The 19,645-nt window shown below is 39.8% G+C and overlaps 1 protein-coding gene across 1 annotated transcript; it reads right to left on the reverse strand.

Moving 5' to 3' along the window:
* Positions 1 to 11,314: 11,314 nt before the first annotated feature.
* On the reverse strand, positions 11,315 to 18,008 carry gpib (glucose-6-phosphate isomerase b). Its single transcript, XM_067595245.1, has 18 exons — positions 17,827 to 18,008; positions 17,405 to 17,495; positions 17,102 to 17,170; positions 16,795 to 16,914; positions 16,610 to 16,693; positions 16,315 to 16,461; positions 16,041 to 16,112; positions 15,905 to 15,949; positions 15,758 to 15,811; positions 15,110 to 15,170; positions 14,760 to 14,803; positions 14,471 to 14,623; positions 13,965 to 14,094; positions 13,727 to 13,803; positions 12,854 to 12,982; positions 12,475 to 12,550; positions 12,098 to 12,164; positions 11,315 to 11,758 (listed from the first exon to the last, which is right to left on the reverse strand). The coding sequence occupies exons 1-18, from the start codon at positions 17,943 to 17,945 to the stop codon at positions 11,635 to 11,637; spliced, it is 1,662 nt and encodes a 553-aa protein (XP_067451346.1). The 5' UTR covers positions 17,946 to 18,008; the 3' UTR covers positions 11,315 to 11,634.
* Positions 18,009 to 19,645: the final 1,637 nt, after the last annotated feature.

Genomic DNA, 19,645 nt, shown 5'->3' on the forward strand with positions numbered 1-19,645 from the left:
ATTTAAGTGGAAATGGAGTAGATGTAGATCAATCTACATATTTATGTTACAATTGATGCCAGCACATATAGACTTATCAGGATAAACATTCCAGCCTTTAATGAGGCAATAATTAAAGCTCTATGTGTTAACTTAATTGTTATTTTTTTTTACCAGTGTTGTATTTAATTCCTACAAAATGTAACAAATGCATTTATCTTAACTTTAGACCCTTCAAAATAGCAAATTCTGACCTTTTACCAAGTATCACACAGAGCACTAAGATTAAGATTAAGCATAATCTTAAAATCCACCAAGAAATAGGTCTTTAAGTACAAAGATTTAGGCTCTTTGGTGGAACACTGAACACTCAGTACTCACAGAAGGCAAATGTCTGAATACAGCAGAGAAAATATTAACTGTTATTACTCTGACAGATTGTCTTACAGCAAAGTATCTGTGTTAAACTTTGAAAAGGAATTTAGAAACAGAACTCTGACTGGACAAGATTTGGACCAACTATATGTTATATAGAGAGTGTTAGATGTGACAGATAGTGCAGCATGTTGTGTGTTACAGGTGCCTCATTAGAGAGATAAATATCTGAAGCATTTCCAGTTAAATTTATGTCATTTCCAATAAAAGAATTTGAAACAAATGCTTAAAGTTAACTGGTAGTCTGTATTGATATGCAGGTTAGCATATGAAGTCATCTGGTGACTTTAATGGGGTTTTTTTTTTACCAAATAGCAAGAAATAGTTACTTTTCCTCAAATGAGAAGTAAACATGAAAGGTCTGTTACCGACACCTCCCCTGCTAATGTCTGAATGCGGCATCTGGCCCATCTGGTACTCAAAGAGCAGATACAGAAAAAATGAAATGATTATTTGCAAATACCTTTTGCTCCAGGTCTGTTCATGACACTGTTTCCTGGTATGTTTTACCAGACACTGGTTTTGTCATTTGAGCACTGAGAACATGGTGCGTTACTACAAGGAACCTCCACTTGTCCGCATGCCTTAAGACAGAACAGGTATGTTTGTGTGTCTCGCTCTGGTCCGCCATGAAGTCTGCTGTCATGTTTTCGGGGGGGGGATGTCCCTGAAAACCCGGAGCTGCTGGTCCCACCCGTGTTTTTTAGGGAATCCCCCAGTGTTTCCCATGCTGGTTGTGTGTGTGTGTGTGTGTGTGTGTGTGTGTGTGTGTGTGTGTGCATGGGCAGGTGCTTGCATGTGTGTATGTGTATATATGCAACACAAAAAAAACTACGTGAGACAAAAACACTTGAAACACCGAGATGTGGTGGTGCTGGAAAAAAAAAAAAGTCTCACCTCTCCCAACTGGGATTCTAAGCTTCTGTCATCAGTGAGTTTTGTTGGATTGGCGTTCAGCAGATCAGTCACATTCCATTTACATGAAAGGTTGCAAGCTATTGAAGATATTTTGGGGAACTTCTCTTTTTGAGGAAAACTGAGCAAAAATCTGACCTGCTGCACATTTATTTATGCAGATAAATCCCAACCATGTCTGCTTATGTCAAGTATGAGCAAATTGTGTGAATGTGTCGAGTGTGTGTGTATGTGTGTGTGTGTGTGTGTATGTGTGTGTGTGTGTGTGTACTAGTGGCAGGGCCATGGCACATGCACCTCACTGTGTTTGCAGGGCAGCGCAGCATCCAACACAATGACCCCCACCCCCCTCTCCGCTCTCTCTGTTGCCAACCCAGTGATGATTTTGATGATCACGTTACTCGTTCCAGATGTTTGTGTCTAATTCTTGGTGTTCTGTTTTACATCCTGAGTGCAGTTTACCACATTAACACAGTTCAGAGTCAGTTAAGTTGTTCTCATTTGACTCTCAAATCTGATTGTCCAACATATTCTAGCAGCTGGCATCATGTCGTGAAACAATCACTAACTATTATTTGCAAACACTGGCTCAGCTCTTATTCACACTGTTACACACACACACAGGCCTGATTAAATACTACTGAATCTGTCATAGAGACTGAAGCGGGGATTGACGGCAGGGGTCAACACAGGCAGAAAGTGCTTTCTAACCTGATGTAATGAGATTCATTCGAATGTAATAATGATTAGTGTTTGTCCTCCTCCCTGTTGTATATTTGTAAAAGCAGAAAAGAACAAAGGACTGCATACGTGAGACATTCCCCTTGTCGTTTGATGTGTTTAACCTCGACTTTGTACAAGGGTTCTGGTCAAGTAATGTGTGCTGTACTTGAAGAATGAGGCACAATATCAACCCCAAGAAAAAACGTAAGACCGGAGTGTATCCCCCTTTTTAAAGATGTCTTTAAAAAAAAAATCACCTCTTTTAAAAGTACTACTTAAGTTTCTATTGCATAGCACACAGCTAGTTACCCTGTACATAAAGAGGCTAGTTGTATTTTATTTTTCTGTCAAAAATCACTTGGAAAGAGAAGACTTCTTCTCCTACTGGTAGTTCCAATAAGCACATCTCGACACCTGTCACACATCTTTTGTATCGCTAAGTGTTTTGATTACCTAGATGGTTCATAAAAATGGAAACTAGATCTATTTATCTAAACATGAAAAAAGTCTAAAGTTATTTAATGTATTAAAAATCGGGACGTATCATTTAACTGTAGATGACATAATCTGCTTTTTCAATAAAGTGGTTTTGTAGCTAACTGCATAAAAATGTCTGATTATTGTTGTCTCAATTTGCTGACATTTGAGCACTCATCATATGATCACTTTAAAATGTGAATGCTACATAATGCAGAAATTAAAAATCTATGTATGGAATATTAACTACATCTCATTGATATGATGATCAATGATGGTGTGTTTTTCTTTTTTACAATCATGTTTGCAGTCAGAGTTAAAAAAGTTTAAAAATCTCACAGCACAGCTCAGGAATTCATGAAAGTCTAGAGTCTGACTGCACTACAGTTAACAACTGGTGACTGATTGCACTTAACTGCATCAGCTGACTTTTACTGGTCTGCATCAACCACAAAGTTAGTTTTTATTGTAAATGTTAGTCAATCACTTATAAGTTTACTCATCTAAACTGCATTAAGCTACAGGAAAGCTGCAATATAACATTGAGCCGCTACACTACTGTAACAGACACTCATTACATTGCAACATTTTGACAGTAATCAAAGGAAAGAAAATGCATTTCTTTTTCCTTCTTTTTTCCCCCTTTTTCACTACTGTTTTCCATTTGAAGTAAGTGATACTGGTGGTGAAGTGATTCCAGTCTGTTGCTGCTCACCAAGGTAATGTTCAATTTTAAAATAATGTTTGTAGACAAATGTTTTATTGAATGTGTGATCTTACACTTTGTAATAAGTATTGAGACTTTTGCTTATATGAGGCATCTGTATTCCAAGGACTCAGCATATGATTTATGTTTTGCACTTTGAATGTGAGGACAACATTTTAATTTTTAAGATACAAATTTAGCCATCAGTTTGGCTCTTTGCATGAAGACTTTTGCGAACGGAGCCAAAGTAATGGTACAGTACTGTAAAAGTTAAGGGGTACGGACTGGAGCAACATATGGAGTCCGGTCAAGAATGGCTTGCAGTTGACCACATGTAAGTGGTTTTCCCATGGCTGGGCCAGATTTGAAGTGTGGTTGGATGTAGATGAGAGTCAGATCTCATGTCGTTGCCCTGCCTTCCAACTGGCTCTTAAATTTTCTGTTAAAGCTCGTGTCAAGTTCTTGAGTCTTCACATCTCCCAAATTATAAAATAATACATTTTACTTAATAAGTATAACTACATCTCCCAATTTCAGGCCCTCACTGGGAGGACAGAAACCCCAGCGCAAAGCATTACTGGCTACAATAAATGCTTAGAATATAAAATATGTGCTCTGGTGGGTTCTGTCCACAGTTAAGTAAAATGCTTTAGCATAATTACATCTATGCACGCAGCCCTGGTCCCCTGTGGGATGTGGCCCGGCACTCTGATGGTCAGATAATCTGATGCCTTGTGCAGACATTAGATGCTGAAAACCTTTTATCCAGCTAAAGGTTTAAAACCATACTGACACTGAGCTTGGTGGCAAAGGTCTAGAGACAAACGACTGACAAATGTGAATTTGAAACACGATAGTGTGAGAAGATACAGAGCAACCAGCAGAAACACACACACACACTGTCATGGATGAGGCGTTTCTCTTGGTACTGACTCTTTTAGTGAATTGCTCCAGTATGTAAACATTCCTGGAAATACCACACACATGATAAACTGCTGCAGGGACCTCCGTGGACTGAAGCTTTTCAGTTGCAAAAATAGAAAAGAAATGCATCAAAGTTTTGTCAACCATGAAATGCTCTAGCTTCTATATATTTAGAAGCACATATATTGTCTTCAATTTCATATTATTAATCATTTGGTAATAGGAACTTCCACTTTTCTATAAAAGCTGTCATCTCAGTTTGGAATTAGACTAAATACTAAGCAGGAGATGCAGATATTTTCAGAATAAGAGAATATTTTTTGAGGAGCCCATTCTTAGGCTGTTAAAGTTCCTGTTGCTGTTTCATGACGGTCTTTAAATGGCTGTTTAGGTTTTACAACCTGAATAAAAACTGTTGAGCTGTTGAGATGAATGAGGAGACTGCACCCCTGTGGTGCTGTATTGTACAACATTTGGGCTAATTGGAGCATAAAGTAGGTTGATTACACCAATTCTCCTCCTAATGTCAAATATGAAAGTGTGAATCTTCATCCAACCCTTAAGCTGAACAAGAGTTTCTGAAATGTCATCACATAGACACTTGTTAAGGGTTGGTAGAGAAGCTCATTCGATTTGTGTTTCACTCAAGGTTATTATAGTTAATAAAACTAAAAACTAGGTGTGAAAACAACATTTTAGTTAACTGAAAGACTTTAGAAAAAAACCAACTGAAACAATATTGTGTACTTACAGAACTAACTAAAATAAAATAAAAATATACATAAAAATCTCTTTAGTTTTAGTCTTTGTCAGTTTGGTCAAATTTGTCAACACAACAAGCCTGAGGAGGCATTGGTGCATGAGACTGATATCTACATGACTATGTTTGTATTGTAATACCTATTCTGAACTTCTTAAATGTTGCCCCTGACAAATACCTCACCATATTATAATAAAAAACTAAAATAAATACTGAAACTAAAAAAAACTAAACTTAAACGAGCAAACTCAGCCTGGAAACTAACTGAGACTAAACTGAATTGAAGATGAACATTTAAAAAAAATAAAAATGAAAACTAATGAAAAACACAAAAATATAATAACTCTGGTCTCACTCTCTCACATTCGCCACTCTATAAATACTCAGAGACACTCTTGATTACATCTCCATCAGATATCAGCGGTGATGTAACCAGGAAGGTTAATTGAGATCATAAAGCAAAGTATCTTTGCGGAGGAGGCAGACAGTAAGAGAAATGCAGGTTGAAAATGTTTCATTTGATTTGAAATAAATATTATCTAGAAAAGAAACAACCTCAACAGAAGAAACAAATGCACATTTAGGACATTTAGTGACATTTAGTGAAAGGTGTTTGTGGGTTTCTGGACAATGTAGTGGATCCAAGTCAGGAAGGTTTTACCACAGTACAGCAGGTCACAATGACAAAAACTAAACTAAACATTTCATGTTTTTAAACTCTGCCAACGTTTCAAAGCTGGAGTTGGATTTAAACTAAGAATAGACCCTGCATCTTTTTCTTAGGACACCTGGCCATACATGCGGTTGCATGTAAACATTATAATTATATCTTTAAACCTGCATTTGTTTACTTTTTTGCTGTAAACACAACAATGACATATTTCCACCTTATAAAGTTGCTCTGGTGAACGTTTTAGCACATCCAGCAGACACAGAGCAGCATTAGCATTGATTTGTAGTTGTGTTTCTGGTCACCTGACAAATCTAAGTCTAACTTTCTCTTTCATTTTAGCTCTGTTTTCATCATCATCTTCATCAACAACTACAGAGGGAAATATGGCTCTTAAGCTGCTAAATGATCCACTATGTTCACTTTTGTGCTGGGCAGGTCGTGAACAGAGTGTTGATCAGAGGGTTTTCACTGAAAATAGCTGCCTGAGAGTTGACCAAAACTGTTAAGATGTGGGCTGGAAAACCAAAACAAACTGCTAAAAGATGCTAAAACACTACATAGAGCTGAGAGAAACTGCAGCTTCATATGGTTGCTTCATCAGTAGAAGCGACCTTTTCCACACTAGTTATTTGAACCGCTGTCAATATAAAAAATATTAATTATAGCAGCTTTAAAAGATATTATCTCCATGTGTGAGGCCGGTTGTACAGATGGAAAATACAGGCACATACTGTTGGGTGGAGCAGAGCAGGTGGACCCAAATGCAGGAGACTGTAGGCAGAGTAAGGCTGAAGAATAACTTCTTTATTCAAGGCTTGCAGGCAAAGTACAGCTGGCAGAACAGAGCAAACCAGAAACAGAACAAGGCAGAGCAGAACAAATGATCCCAACAACACTAAACTGAAAACCAGGACTTAAATACAAACTAAAGTGACAAGGGGATGAGGTGCAGGTGGAATAGGAGAACAGGAAAAGAGCTGACAGGCTGGGGAAGACACAGGGAGCAGGGCGAGTGTGGAGGGAAAAGCAGGCTGAGGACACAGGAGGAAAAACACTGAGTGAACCAAAAACCCAGAAACTAAATCCTCTCCTCAATATGTCACACTAACATGTAAAACTTTCAAACCTCCAGGTGAAACCAACATACAGAACAACAAAATTCTGACAGACTGACACTGTCGAATCATTTTAGCATGTTAGATATTTACAGAACATCCACCTTCTGTCCACCTACAGATTCCCCTTCAATCCATTCCTGAATATCGATAGAGAACAGATACAAAAGGCAAAGACAAAGGGCATCTATGGCAGTGTAAGAGCACAACGCAGGATTAAACATCTTAATATTCAAGGTATCTGTCCTTCTCCCACTCAGTCCAGACTTAACATAACAAGAAGAAAAGGCTGAGAGTCTCTGGTGGAACGGAGGAGAATAACAACAAAGGAACACAGAGCCAGACTGTGACAAGACCATGACATATACAGGCTGTACTGCTGTCATTTCCCTGGAGATCTTGCAGGTGAGTGGGTGGGTTTCAGTATAAGTAGAAGTCCCACTTTTTATTGCTCACATGCTAAAATTTCTGCTGCCTGGCTCAATCCCCAAGAGGAACTGTGGGAAGAAACCAAGTCATCCTCTCTTTTCAGTTACGGAAAATACTTGCAGATACCAGACTGTATAACTTTCAAAAAACAAAAAGGAAAAATTAAGCAAGCAGACTGTCGCAGTGGCTGCACCTGCACCGGGAATAAAACATGCAAAAGAAAAATTCAAAACAGGCACAGCCCTTTCATCCCTTCAGTCTCAAATTTCAATTACATGAGGCACAGCAGTATTTATAAGCCACTGATACACAGATAGTTAGGGGTGCAGATTCATTTTGCGTGGGCGAACATAAAAGCGCAGTCTGCCCTCTGACTGAGCTCTCCTGTGAGCTGAACAGTGGTGTTCAGTGTGAGGAGCTCTCTGGTGTTGGTTGACAGCTCCATGAGTTGGGGCACAAAGCGCCCTTTATGTGTATGAGGGTTCCACCCTGTGACTCAGGGAGCCGTATGTGTGTGTGTGTGTGTGTGTGTGTGTGTGTGTGGAGGTAGCGGAGCCCCAGGGGATCCGCTGTGAGGTGAGCTCTGTTACACCGCACAAAAGAGTACCTTCCTTCTGGAGAACACAGGTCCTTCCACTGCCAGGAAACGAGTGAAAATATGCTCGCTACAGGATTACCTCATACCCTCTGAATCTCTGGTTACTGACACTTTGTCCCCTTCCTATAGCAAAAAAAATTTAGCCTCTTGATTCTTACAATCTGTCTGATTCTTCACTCATTTATACACATCATTTTTAAGTTTTCTCTCTTTAGCAGAAAGATACAGCAGTGAGTAAACTAATGACGTAGATGATGTTCTGAACATGTCTGTTTTTTCTTGGAAAAACTGAGAGCATCACCTGAAGAGAATCAAACTTCATCCACAGAAAATCCGACTGAAAAGACATCAAAGTGGATAGTAGGGATGAGTCACTTCATAAAAGATTTATTTTTAAGAAAATGAGTCATATTGTGTTTGGACCCATTCTTTACAGTTAAAATCAAACTCACTCACAGAAAATAAAAAATTCCTACGTGATGAGACATTCACCTCTGAAACTTGTGATGCTATGTCAATACAATGGAGCTGATTTGACACTAATTGCTTAAAGGACTAGAAAAATTACATCTGAAAGACTCAGCGCCAATGTGCCTTACTAGACACAACACCCAGGTTCCTCTGGATTGACGAGAGTAATGTGGTTGCTGGTCAGATAACAAAAGGTGAAGGTGAAAAAAAGTGCTTTTTGTGATTTCACTGAACAGAGCCTTTAAAACAAAAAGTTGCATCCATGAAGAAAGTGTGCGGCTCAGTTGCGACTTTGGGGTTAAGTTGCTTTTTGTCAAAAAAAAGGACTGAACAAACTGTTCTATTTTCAGTAATGCTTGCCAGCGTCATTTCCATGAGATGCTGTGAAGGTTAAAGTAATTGATCCTGCCTCCGCTGCTGGCTACAAAAACCCCACAGTCATGTCCGCTTGGCACCAAATACGTCATCACAATTAGAAACAGCCTTGATCTAAAAAATGTGAGATAACAACCGTCACTCTGATCAGGATATTTTGTATCGCCAGCAGACCAACAGACGCTGAAATCAGTGTGGGAGTGTTCTTTCCTCTTTTTTTTCAATCTCTAACATTGTGATCCTGAATAAGAGCCAGATGTCGGTCAGTGTATCTGTATATCAGGATAGACAGTGAAAACAAAAATCTTACAATGGGTGCTCAGTATGCAGAAACCCACACAGATAACCAGATAACTGACCCAGAGCTGTCCCAGGAGGACAAACAAGCCCAGCTGTCTGCTAGTTTGGCAGAGATGAACCGCTGAAAGAAACCTCTGACTGTTCTGCGAGGTTAGCAACATCTCATCAAAAAAGATTCTGTTCTTACCAAAATGATAGAACATTGACTTGAGCTGTACTCCTTCATTTTCCCAGATTTTTGCCAGATGGTCACATAGATTTGCAGTAACATGGGAACTATAATCTTAGATCATATTGTTCTTGTAATTTTACAGGCACGGAGGTCGGTGTGTTGTGTTTTTCCATGTGGACCCCAACAACAATGATGGATCCAGCTAATGTGGATCTGAGGAAACTTATTTAGGGGGAACAGAGAGCGACAAGAGGTTAGCTGGTGCTCCCTGCGGCCTCGTGGGACAGCTGTTGGCTTCCTATGCAGCAGTATGATGCGCTCTGCCCATGTACTTAAGTTAATCTTTATATAACTCCAGTAGTCGTGGGAAAAATGAAGCCGGGCTTGACTTAGTGCCTATTTTTTTTTTTTTTTTTTTTTTTTGCAGCCTGCAGGGTTTCTGTGTCATTGCTGTCAATGACTACACTGGGTTTCATATTGGGGGGGATGTTGTGTGAATGTGTGGGTCATGTGTTTGCAGGGCTAATGTTTAGCCCAAGAGAATATGTTCCCTGAAGGTTTCTGGGAGGAGAGGACAGATAAATTCATGCACATTAAAAGCATTCCACCAAAGTCCAAGCGAGTATTAAAACTGGATGCAGACCTGCAGGCCGCTCTTCTGTCCTCTGAGGCTGAGTTTCTGAGCTTGTTTACATGCAACGATGTTGACCCTCAAACTGCTTCCAGCGCTGTGGCTCATGATGAATACAAATGCTGTGGTGAGCGCGGTGAAGATGAACTGAACAACAGCTCGGTGGTGTTGTTAGTTCAGAGGAATCCCAAACCCCTGCTCCAAACCCTTCCCTCTGACACCGCCATGAACTTGGGACTGCCCAGTCGGGGTGGCAGGGGGTGATGTCGCCATGGCAACCACGGCGGTGGGGCAGGTTGGGTTCCTGATCGAGCCAGGGGGGCAGCTCTTTAACGGGCCGGAGGGGTTGGGGGGGTGGGGGGGGGGTGGGTAAAAATGACTGACAGGCCAAACCAATAAAGCATGAAGTGGAATGTGAGAGTATGCAGCGCCATTGTTCAACAAACATCTCAGGAACGCACACAGAACCTTTTCATGCTTTCATGCTGCTGTTTGATTCTGCTCTCCAATGAACCAATAACTTTTTTTTTCTCATGTTGACTTGCTGTTTGTTTATTTCAGCCTCATACACCTGGATTAAATCATTTGTAACAGAGTCATAACTAATTAGTGGGTTCCAGTCACTCCCAGTGGCTGTAGGTGTATCCATGACTCAGATGACCACCCTTTAAAGATGAGTTTCATTCAGAAATGTAACTATATATGGAAAATGAGACAGGTTGAATCATCAAGACCATGTTGTTTTGTTAGTGTGGTAGTTCTACTAATAATTTGCAATATCCTGAACATGACAGTGTGCAGGGTTTCTTTCCTCAGTCAAACTCACTTTCTTCTGCATCTTATTTCAGAGCCGCAGATAAAAAGGACAAGTTAGATTTGAAGTCAAGTATTGTTGCCTGGCAACAGCATTGAAAACCCAGCAGTGTCTGGGAGTCTAGAAATTTTTTTTTTTAACTTTCTATTTGTCCTCACACACACTCTATAATTGTACCCAGCAGCAGGTTTGAGGAGAACGAAACAGAGCGAAAACAAAGTGAAACATACACCAGTGAAATATATTTAAACTTGGCCCTGTTTAGTGCATTGTGGTAGACAGCATCACATGACACGCTGTCTGATTTGTTGTTTCTTATACTCTTATAAGATGTAACATTAACTTAAGAGATTCACAGCCACATTTTGGTGCAAGACATTGAAATATTTAACAAATTAAGCTCGACAATGTTTAAATTGAGTGCCAGTGAGTACTGGCGTGCAGTACAGATGCTGTTTTTGTCCAGCTGTTTGTTTTTCTCTCTAAATGGATGCTGTGGAGTCTGGGGATTTGTGGGGAGGAACAGTGCAGATGGATTGACCTTTAACCCTTTGTTCCACTGAATAAATGGTAAATGACTGGGTGGCCGATTTGCTCGCAGAAAATAAGTCTGGCACTCTGATGCCATCTAGTGACGAGTTGCATGCAGAAGCACATCAGATCGAGAGAATGGATGATGGTTTTCAGCAGCACGTTGACACAAATTATTAGAATAATTCATACACAAGAAGACACTGAGCAACTGCTGTGTTTGTGTCTGTTCCTCACATAGGACCAGGTATGAGAGTACTACTGCGGAAGCAACACTGACATCGACTTTGTGTAAAGATATTTATTCCAGAAACTAATTTCCTTGTAACGGTGGAAAGACAGAGTGAGAGCATTTTTCACTGTCTTCCATAACATCCTAATACCAAAAGCTTTTTTCCCTTCACGGTGGTGAACTAACAAACATAGAAAAGACAGCACTGTAGACTGTCACGGTATCCATAACGAGAGCACAAACATACAGATTGCTTCAGCTCGACTGCGTGGGAGTGACCAGCTGCCTCTGTGAGTCTCCTGTCCATGCAGCTCACGAGCTGATGATGTGGATAATCTTGCGGAGTAAGTGGACGTTGGTGGAGGTGGCGCGACTTAGGCAAAGTTCTTCTTGAGGAAGTTGATGAGTCCGTTGGTGGAGGAGTCGTGGGAGTGGACCTCTTTGGTGTCCTTGAGCTCAGGCTCGATTTTCTTTGCGAGCTGTTTGCCCAGCTCGACTCTAATAATGTGGAGTGGAAGGAGAGACACACACGATAGAGAGGATTGATTGGGTGATGTGGAACATAATGGGTTTCACCAAAAACAGACTTAGATTTTGTAATAACCTATTATGTGTCAAGAATCACTTTGAAATGGACATTTTTACAGATAAGGAGCAGGACTGTTGCAAAACAGATGAAAATAAATGAGTACAAGTCATTAATCTTTCAGCTATCTTTATACATCCTTTTTTAGCAATGACCTGATGCAAAATCACACTCATTTACAATCGAAAAGCTGCTCAGTGTCAGCTATTATTATTGAAGGAAAAAGATGTATGTAGTAAAAACTGTCTTACCCCCACTGGTCAAAACTGTTGATCTCCCACATCAATCCCTGGACGAAGATCTTGTGCTCATACATTGCTGTAAAACAAAACAGAATAACCATTACTAGATCCAAAAATGACTGCATAGTTGGTTATTTGTCTTTAATTAAACATGGCTGTTCATGACTGGTTCTCTTAGTTTGGCATCAAACATACAGAGTGCCACAATGCAACAGTGTGCTTTCATGTTCATGAGCAGACACTTTGTCCTCAGGCTGTTTCGGGAATTTCCCATGATGATTACTGTCACTGCTTCTACAACCCCTAACAACAACAATAATACTGTACTGTGTCATTCATAGGCTTGATTTCACCACCAGTGGCTGTAAGTCTTTGTTAGTTCTCACCTATAAGTGCACCGAGTGTGAATGGTGTCAGTTTCTTGAAGATGATTGAATTGGTTGGCCTGTTTCCTTGGAATACCTGTATTGAATAAGGAGAAACATTTCATCATGGAGACCACTTTGTGCATGCCATCATCATAAATGCTCATAATAATGTTTGTATTGCTGTATTTATTCACGGTCACTGGGGGGCACTAAATTCATAGTTCTGACTGTCTCCTGCTGTTTGCACTTCCTCATACCTAATATTTTTTGTATGAGTAACATGAGATGACTGTCTCCTCTCAAGTTCGGATTTACGTTCAACGTCATTAATATGAGAGCTGCTGAGCACAGGGGGTTCATGTTGTATAACAAGTCAGTATTCCTTGATTTGACCTACTTTGTGTGGAAGGATCTTCTCCAGAGCCTCTCCACTCAGGCCACTGGCCTCCAGCTCCTTCTTGGCCTCCTCTGTGGTCTTACCCTTCATCAGAGCCTCTGTCTGGGCCAGGAAGTTGGCCAGGAGGATCTGCAGCCACAACAAACACACACTCATCTTCAGATACTGTGCAGTACAGTGTATCTTTTACAGGAGTTATATAAATGTCAATCTTGCAAGCCTGTAGTCTGTGTTGTAAGCTAATATTACAGTATGTTGACGTATTGCCTCTCCCTCTGGCAGATTGGCTACTGCATTATGCAGTTTTGATTGCAAAAACATAATTTTGAAATATTTCCACAGTGTCACACATTTTTGACTTCATTATGTATCTGTCTAAGTGATATATTCAATTACTCCTGTCAGCACAGAGCACTGCACTGAGGGAGTTTGATTGGCGCTTTTGGAGCAGATAGAGGTTCAGTGTCCTTCTCACAGAGTCTTTAGCCGGCTGTTACTGTAGAAGAACCTGTGACCTTTAACAGTGATCTTTAAAAATATGTCCTCTACAGGTTTTCCAGGTAATTAATACACAGTAATAACCCTAACATGCACACCACTGCAAACACTTGGTATGTTTTTGGCTTAGGGTTCCATAGAGGTCACAAGATGATGTTTTGTGGTCAGTGAAGTGATTTAATAAAAAATTTAATTTTGTCTTGTCTTGTTTTTATATCTTGCACAGGTGTCAGTTGTTTTAAGACATTTCATTGGGTAAACTCTATTAAAGAAGGTAAGGATGGAACATCATTAACACACCCTTAACCATACTACTGGTTTCTATTCCATTCAAAGCACTGCTTTAGATGCACAAGTGTTTTACACCAGTCATACCTTGTGGTGCAGACTGTGTCTGATGGGGTGCTGTGTCTGAGCTGGGATAAGGAAGTCAGAAGGCACCATGCGTGTTCCTGAGTGGAGCACAGTTGGACTGCATTAGTTACACATTTAGCACACACAATTGCTACACAGACTCAAAGAATGAGGATAACCAGCGAGTAATGCTACTAGTAAGTAAAGGATAAGGAACAAAATGTTGCCGTGACTAGGTGATGGTCTTTGGTGATGATACCTTGATGGATGAGCTGGTAGAAGGCATGCTGGCCGTTGGTTCCTGGCTCACCCCAGACAATTGGCCCAGTGTGGTAGTTTACACGTGCCCCGTGGTTAGTGATGTACTTTCCATTTGACTCCATGTCACCCTAGATAACAAATGTTCTTCAGTAAATATTACAGTGGTAGTAACTGCTGATATCTCAGTCAGAGATTGGAGAGGTGTTTGCTCACACAGCTCATACAACTTACCCATCAGAGAGCATTAAAACTGTAATGCTCTCTGATGGGTAACAATCAAAGAGTGTTGTTCTTAGCACTGTCAGCCAGTCTTTATTTAACCATGCATACTATGATTGAATCCACAAAGTCATTCTCTCGTTTGTCACTGAAACATGTTGCCCCAGGAACTTAAAGTAGCTATTTCAAAAAACCACCTCTTCAGTAATATGAAATAACACTAGATCTTTTCTTTTTGAGACTCTCACAGAGACCTGTGAGGCCTGCGGCAGTGTGGGGGCAGACCTGTTGGAAGTAGGCAGTGAAGCGGTGCATGTACTGGTCATAGGGCAGCATGGCGTGGGTCTCAGCGTGGAAGAAGTTGATGTACCAGATGCCGAGCAGAGCCAGCAGGACGGGAGCGTTCTTTTCCAGAGGAGCAGTATGGAAGTGTTTGTCCTGGAAGGGAAGAAGGGGTGCTAATTTAAAATCATATTTTATGTATTTTCTCTCCAGGAAAACTCACAGGAATACTCTTTCTACACTTGAGAGATGCAGGACTGAGGGTGTTATCATCCCATCCTGGAGTACTTACCATCCAGTGAGCTCCTGAGAGAAGCTTCTCAAAGTTGTCGAAGCCTGATGAGGAGAGAAGTTCACTAAGTGAATAAACTCTTGATTGTTTGGAATGATTACTGTATTTTCTGTATGTCTTTCCCATATGAGCAAGATACATGCCTGTATTTAAAGACACTATATGTATATTTTTATGTGATTCTAGTATCTCTGAAGTTAGATGGATGAGGTGTTATTGTTTGTCTTTTTTGATGCTACTACTAAGGGATGCCAAAGACAGACATTTAAAAATACACACACACTGGTTCTAACTATTGACTTATTCGCTGTTGTAAAGAATATAAAAACTTGCCTATTCAGTGTACATACCAATGTGCAGGGCAATGGACATTCCAATAGCTGACCACAAGGAGAAACGACCACCAACCCACTAAACGAGAAAATAAACAAAAAAAAATGCTGAAAATACTGAATTTTGATGCCCTCATACAAAAGGTGCTGGTTAATAAGCTACAACATATTGTACAGGTCTACTAGCACACTTGGGCCAAATATACAGTGTATATGTATGTATATATATATATAATGGTAAGTTTTATTATTATTATTTTGTTCTGTTGGTTACGTTTTTTCCTCATTCTTAGGGACAGAAATCTCAGCAAACTGTGTAGGTTTAATGAGTGTAAACTACTGGCAGCCATTTTCACGGTGACATAAAGGCCATATTATACTGTAGGTGTTACACTTTAAATGTAACTAAATGCAGCTCCCTGACCTTTGAAACAACCCAGCCTTTACAGTAACCTCTGCAAGAGAGAAGGTCATTACCAATAATAACTGAGTCTGAAGAGAGAGGCTTCTGATTACCCAGCAGCTGCTGGACAGAGAGTGTCTGTCCCACCTACTTCACAGGTCAAAAGTCTAGCTTATTTATAGCTGATGCCTACATCCCCAATCACAGTCTGGGGATGAAGATCTGCTGCACACAGTCAGGTTTAAAGCTTAAAGAGCACTCACATCCCAGAACTCGAACATGTTCTCAGTGTCGATGCCGAAGTCCTTCACTTTGGGCTGAGGGCGAGACAGAGAAAAACAAAACAATAAGGATCAGATGTCGCAAAGAGAGAGATAAGGTTCAGCCTCCAATAGTGTGTTGTGACTTACTCCATTTGTAGACAGGGCCACAAAGTGCTTGGCAACAGCAGCTTTCTGTTGAAACATGGGGAAGATATGATTTAGAAGGGTATCAACCAGTCCACCAATAACATACTGCTGCTTTGTTGGGCCACTGCATACTCACATCTTTGGCATGTTCAAGGAACCATTCTTTGGCTGACTCAGCATTGGTAATGGTCTCTTGGGTGGTGAATGTCTGTAAATGGACAATTAGGTAGACACAATGCATAGATAACCAAGAATCAATATCAACACAAATGAACTTATTCAAAATATTTACATGTAGAGTTTGTGCAAACTGATTGTGTAAAGTAAGAATTAGAGTGTGAACTTTATCCGGAGATGTGAAATGTTATTTGGGTGAAGTTTACTAAATCTGCTCTGGGTAAACCAGCTACCTTAGAGGCAATGATGAAGAGGGTCGTCTCAGCATTGAGCTTTGCCAGGGTTTTGGCGATGTGTGTTCCGTCAATATTAGACACAAACCACACATGTGGTCCACCCTTTGAGTATGGCTTCAGGGCCTCAGTCACCATCAGGGGGCCCTAAAATTCAAATTAATTCAAGACAAATAGATACAGAAAAAAACAAGATAGATCAGATAAGGCTGTGGCAGTCAATCACATAACAGTAAAACCTGTTACATGATGGACTGTTGAAGTTTTGCAGTAAAACATGAGATATTGCACTCACAAGATCAGATCCTCCAATTCCAACATTAACAACATCTGTGATGGCCTTTCCTGTGTAGCCCTTCCACTCACCGCTACGAACTCTCTGCAACAAATAAACACAATCATCATAATCATCGACTGGATTCATTCACAAATTGCTGAGAGCTGCATCAAAATGTTATCATTTAATGCATTGCCACTCACATGACAGAAGCCCTTCATCTTCTCCAAAACCTTGTTGACATCTGGCATCACATCTTTGCCATCAACCTTGATGGGAGTGTTGGAGCGGTTCCTCAGAGCGACATGGAGCACAGCGCGGCCCTTCAAATCCACAGCGCCAGGTAACAAAATACACACATAAATTATTATTTTGAATAATATTCAGCAATTTGGTCTTTATCCTTCACTGTTGAAAGCCTTTACTGGTGCTGATTGAGGAACTAAAAGAATATTCAACCATTTCAATCACTGTAATTTTCAATGTTTGTGTACATGTAACAATGAGCACCTCAGTGAAGTTGATCTTCTCTCCAGTGAACATCTTGTCCCTGGCAGCTTCAATGCCTCTTGACTTGGCCTGAGGAAGACAATACATGTTTCTTTACAGCATTAAATAAATATATCTGATACAGATTAAGCCTGTATCAAATGAATGGAGCCTGACTTAACTGCTTGCTGCAAGGATTAATGGGATTTCCTCCTTACAGCTGCCCATATCAGTGCTTAAGCATTGTGTTCATAGGAAGCTAATGATAAAATCTACTTTAGCATCCAAAAAGCCACGGACAAATAATATGGGGATGGAATTTACCAGATCAACCAACATCTTCATGACATCTTCAGTGATGAGGTTCTTGGAGTAATCCAGAAGAATGTCTCCATCATCAGTTTTCAGTGTGAGGCTGTCCAAACAGAAAGACGTCAGTCACCTGAACAGGCTCAAGACATTTTCTGCAGTCTGATTCTGTCACATAGTGGTGATTTGACGACTAGTTGTTATTGGGTATTAGGTAATGAAGCTGCACAGTTGTACAGCTGAAATGCATCAGAGTGCATTCTCATGTGAGCTTGTCTATCAACAGATAATAGAACCAGCACATAGTCAATACCATGTGAAATGACACTAATAATACAACCTGTGTGCATACAAAACATCATGCTGTTCAGTGGTGCTTCATACAATATAAAATATACTTCATACAATAGAAAAATAAGTTTGAGTGTGATGGATACCTTAGTTTGTTGAATCTGTCCTTGTCAGCTTCAAACATGTGCCTCATGTTGAGGTTCAGGGCATGGGCTGTGTACCATTCCTGCAGCTTTTTGAAGTTGGGGTCGTGTGTGAGTCCCATGATGTCTAGAGGGGCTTGCTGTGGTCCGCTGTGCTCAACTTGGCTGGCCGAGTGGGACAGAGCAGGTCAAGGGAAAAGCTTTTTGAAGGGCGTCCTGTGCAGACGTTCTCTTGCCCCTCCCACACTATATTCATGGTTTGCCACACCTCCTCACCATCCTGCAGGGTCACACTGCACGGTGCTAGTGCAGCGTCACCAGTACAGCAAAACACAGTGGCATGAAGTTCAATATGCTGCTCAGATCATCAGACAATACAGACAGTCTATCTGCTGGATTTCAGTTCATTCTACTGTTGTTCTTATTGTAGACACACCAGCTGTCTACATTAGAAGTATATGCACAATACATTATTGCTTACATTACAAATAACAGTGTATCAAAGCTGCAAATATACATAAAATAGACAAATACAAGCACATACATATTAATGTGGTTAAAAGTTACAACCCTCAGAATGGTTTTGGTTAAATTACTGAAAATCTATTCTTTACAAAATGTAGATTTGCTTCTTTAACTATGCATGAAAATTAAAACATTGTACAAGTTAGAGAGAGAGCTTTTCTCGCCCTCTAATGTTTGATAAATAATATTACATCCTGTCATCCACACCATGCCACTTGGGTGCACTGAATTCAAGAATTGCTTTTTGGCAGGTCAGTTATTACATACATTTAAAGATGTTTATTTATTTATTTATTTACATAGTGATAAATAATATTTGATTATTTGTTTACCTGTATGTCCTTTTTTGATGTGTTTGTATGGATCAAATCTTCCAAGGTCATACATAATATAACTGTATTATTTATACTGTGCATCGTGGTTTTGTATTGTCACACTGTAAAGTTGTGGTTTATGTGGTCTGACTTGTTAGACACACAAAAACAATTATTAAAACATGTTATTTTGTAATTTGGGTGAACTGACCCTTTATGTTACACCTTACTCTGTAGAAATTCATACAATAACCTGATTATCCACAAATGGTTAGTGTTTGTCATAGTGACCTGGTAAAATGCATAAAAGAGAAGAATTTTTTTTTTTTTCTTATTTAACATGATCTACACTTTTAAACCTTACAAATGAATACCAGACAAAATATATCCTGTAAAGGCACATATTGATAAATATCCAGGACACGTGGCTTTTTCTGGATATATTTCAGAATCTAAGCATTAAACCCTTTCCAGAAGCTTTGCAGATTTATGTCATTCTACCATTTCTATCACTGAAAGGAAAGGGAAGTTGTTCTTTCCAAAATTGTTCTGTCTTTGTGTTAACTAGAACTAATAAACTTTTCAGGACTGAAGAACAAATGCTGGTTGAATTTGTGGACCTCGACGCCCCCAAGTGACTGTTTTTTGAAGTGTGGAGTACAAGATGTAATATTCTTTATCAAACAATAGAGGGCGAGAGAAGATTAGTCTGCAGCTTGGTCACATTCTTTGTTATGTAAAGTCAACAACAGCAAATGATCTGAATGATCAGACCAGAGATGCTTAAAATAGAATACCTGAAATGAATCATACTGAAAAAATGTATTAAAAAAATATTGGTGTGTATGTATGTATGTCTACATGCCCCTTGGTTTGGCTTCTGTTTCTTACTATCAAATTGATTTGATTGTGTCAAATTGATTTTATATGTATTTGCATATACAGTATATTATACAATATTTTCTTACTCTGATATACTTTTG

This window comes from Thunnus thynnus, chromosome 1 (assembly GCF_963924715.1).
Source record: "Thunnus thynnus chromosome 1, fThuThy2.1, whole genome shotgun sequence".
Classification (NCBI taxonomy): domain Eukaryota; kingdom Metazoa; phylum Chordata; class Actinopteri; order Scombriformes; family Scombridae; genus Thunnus; species Thunnus thynnus.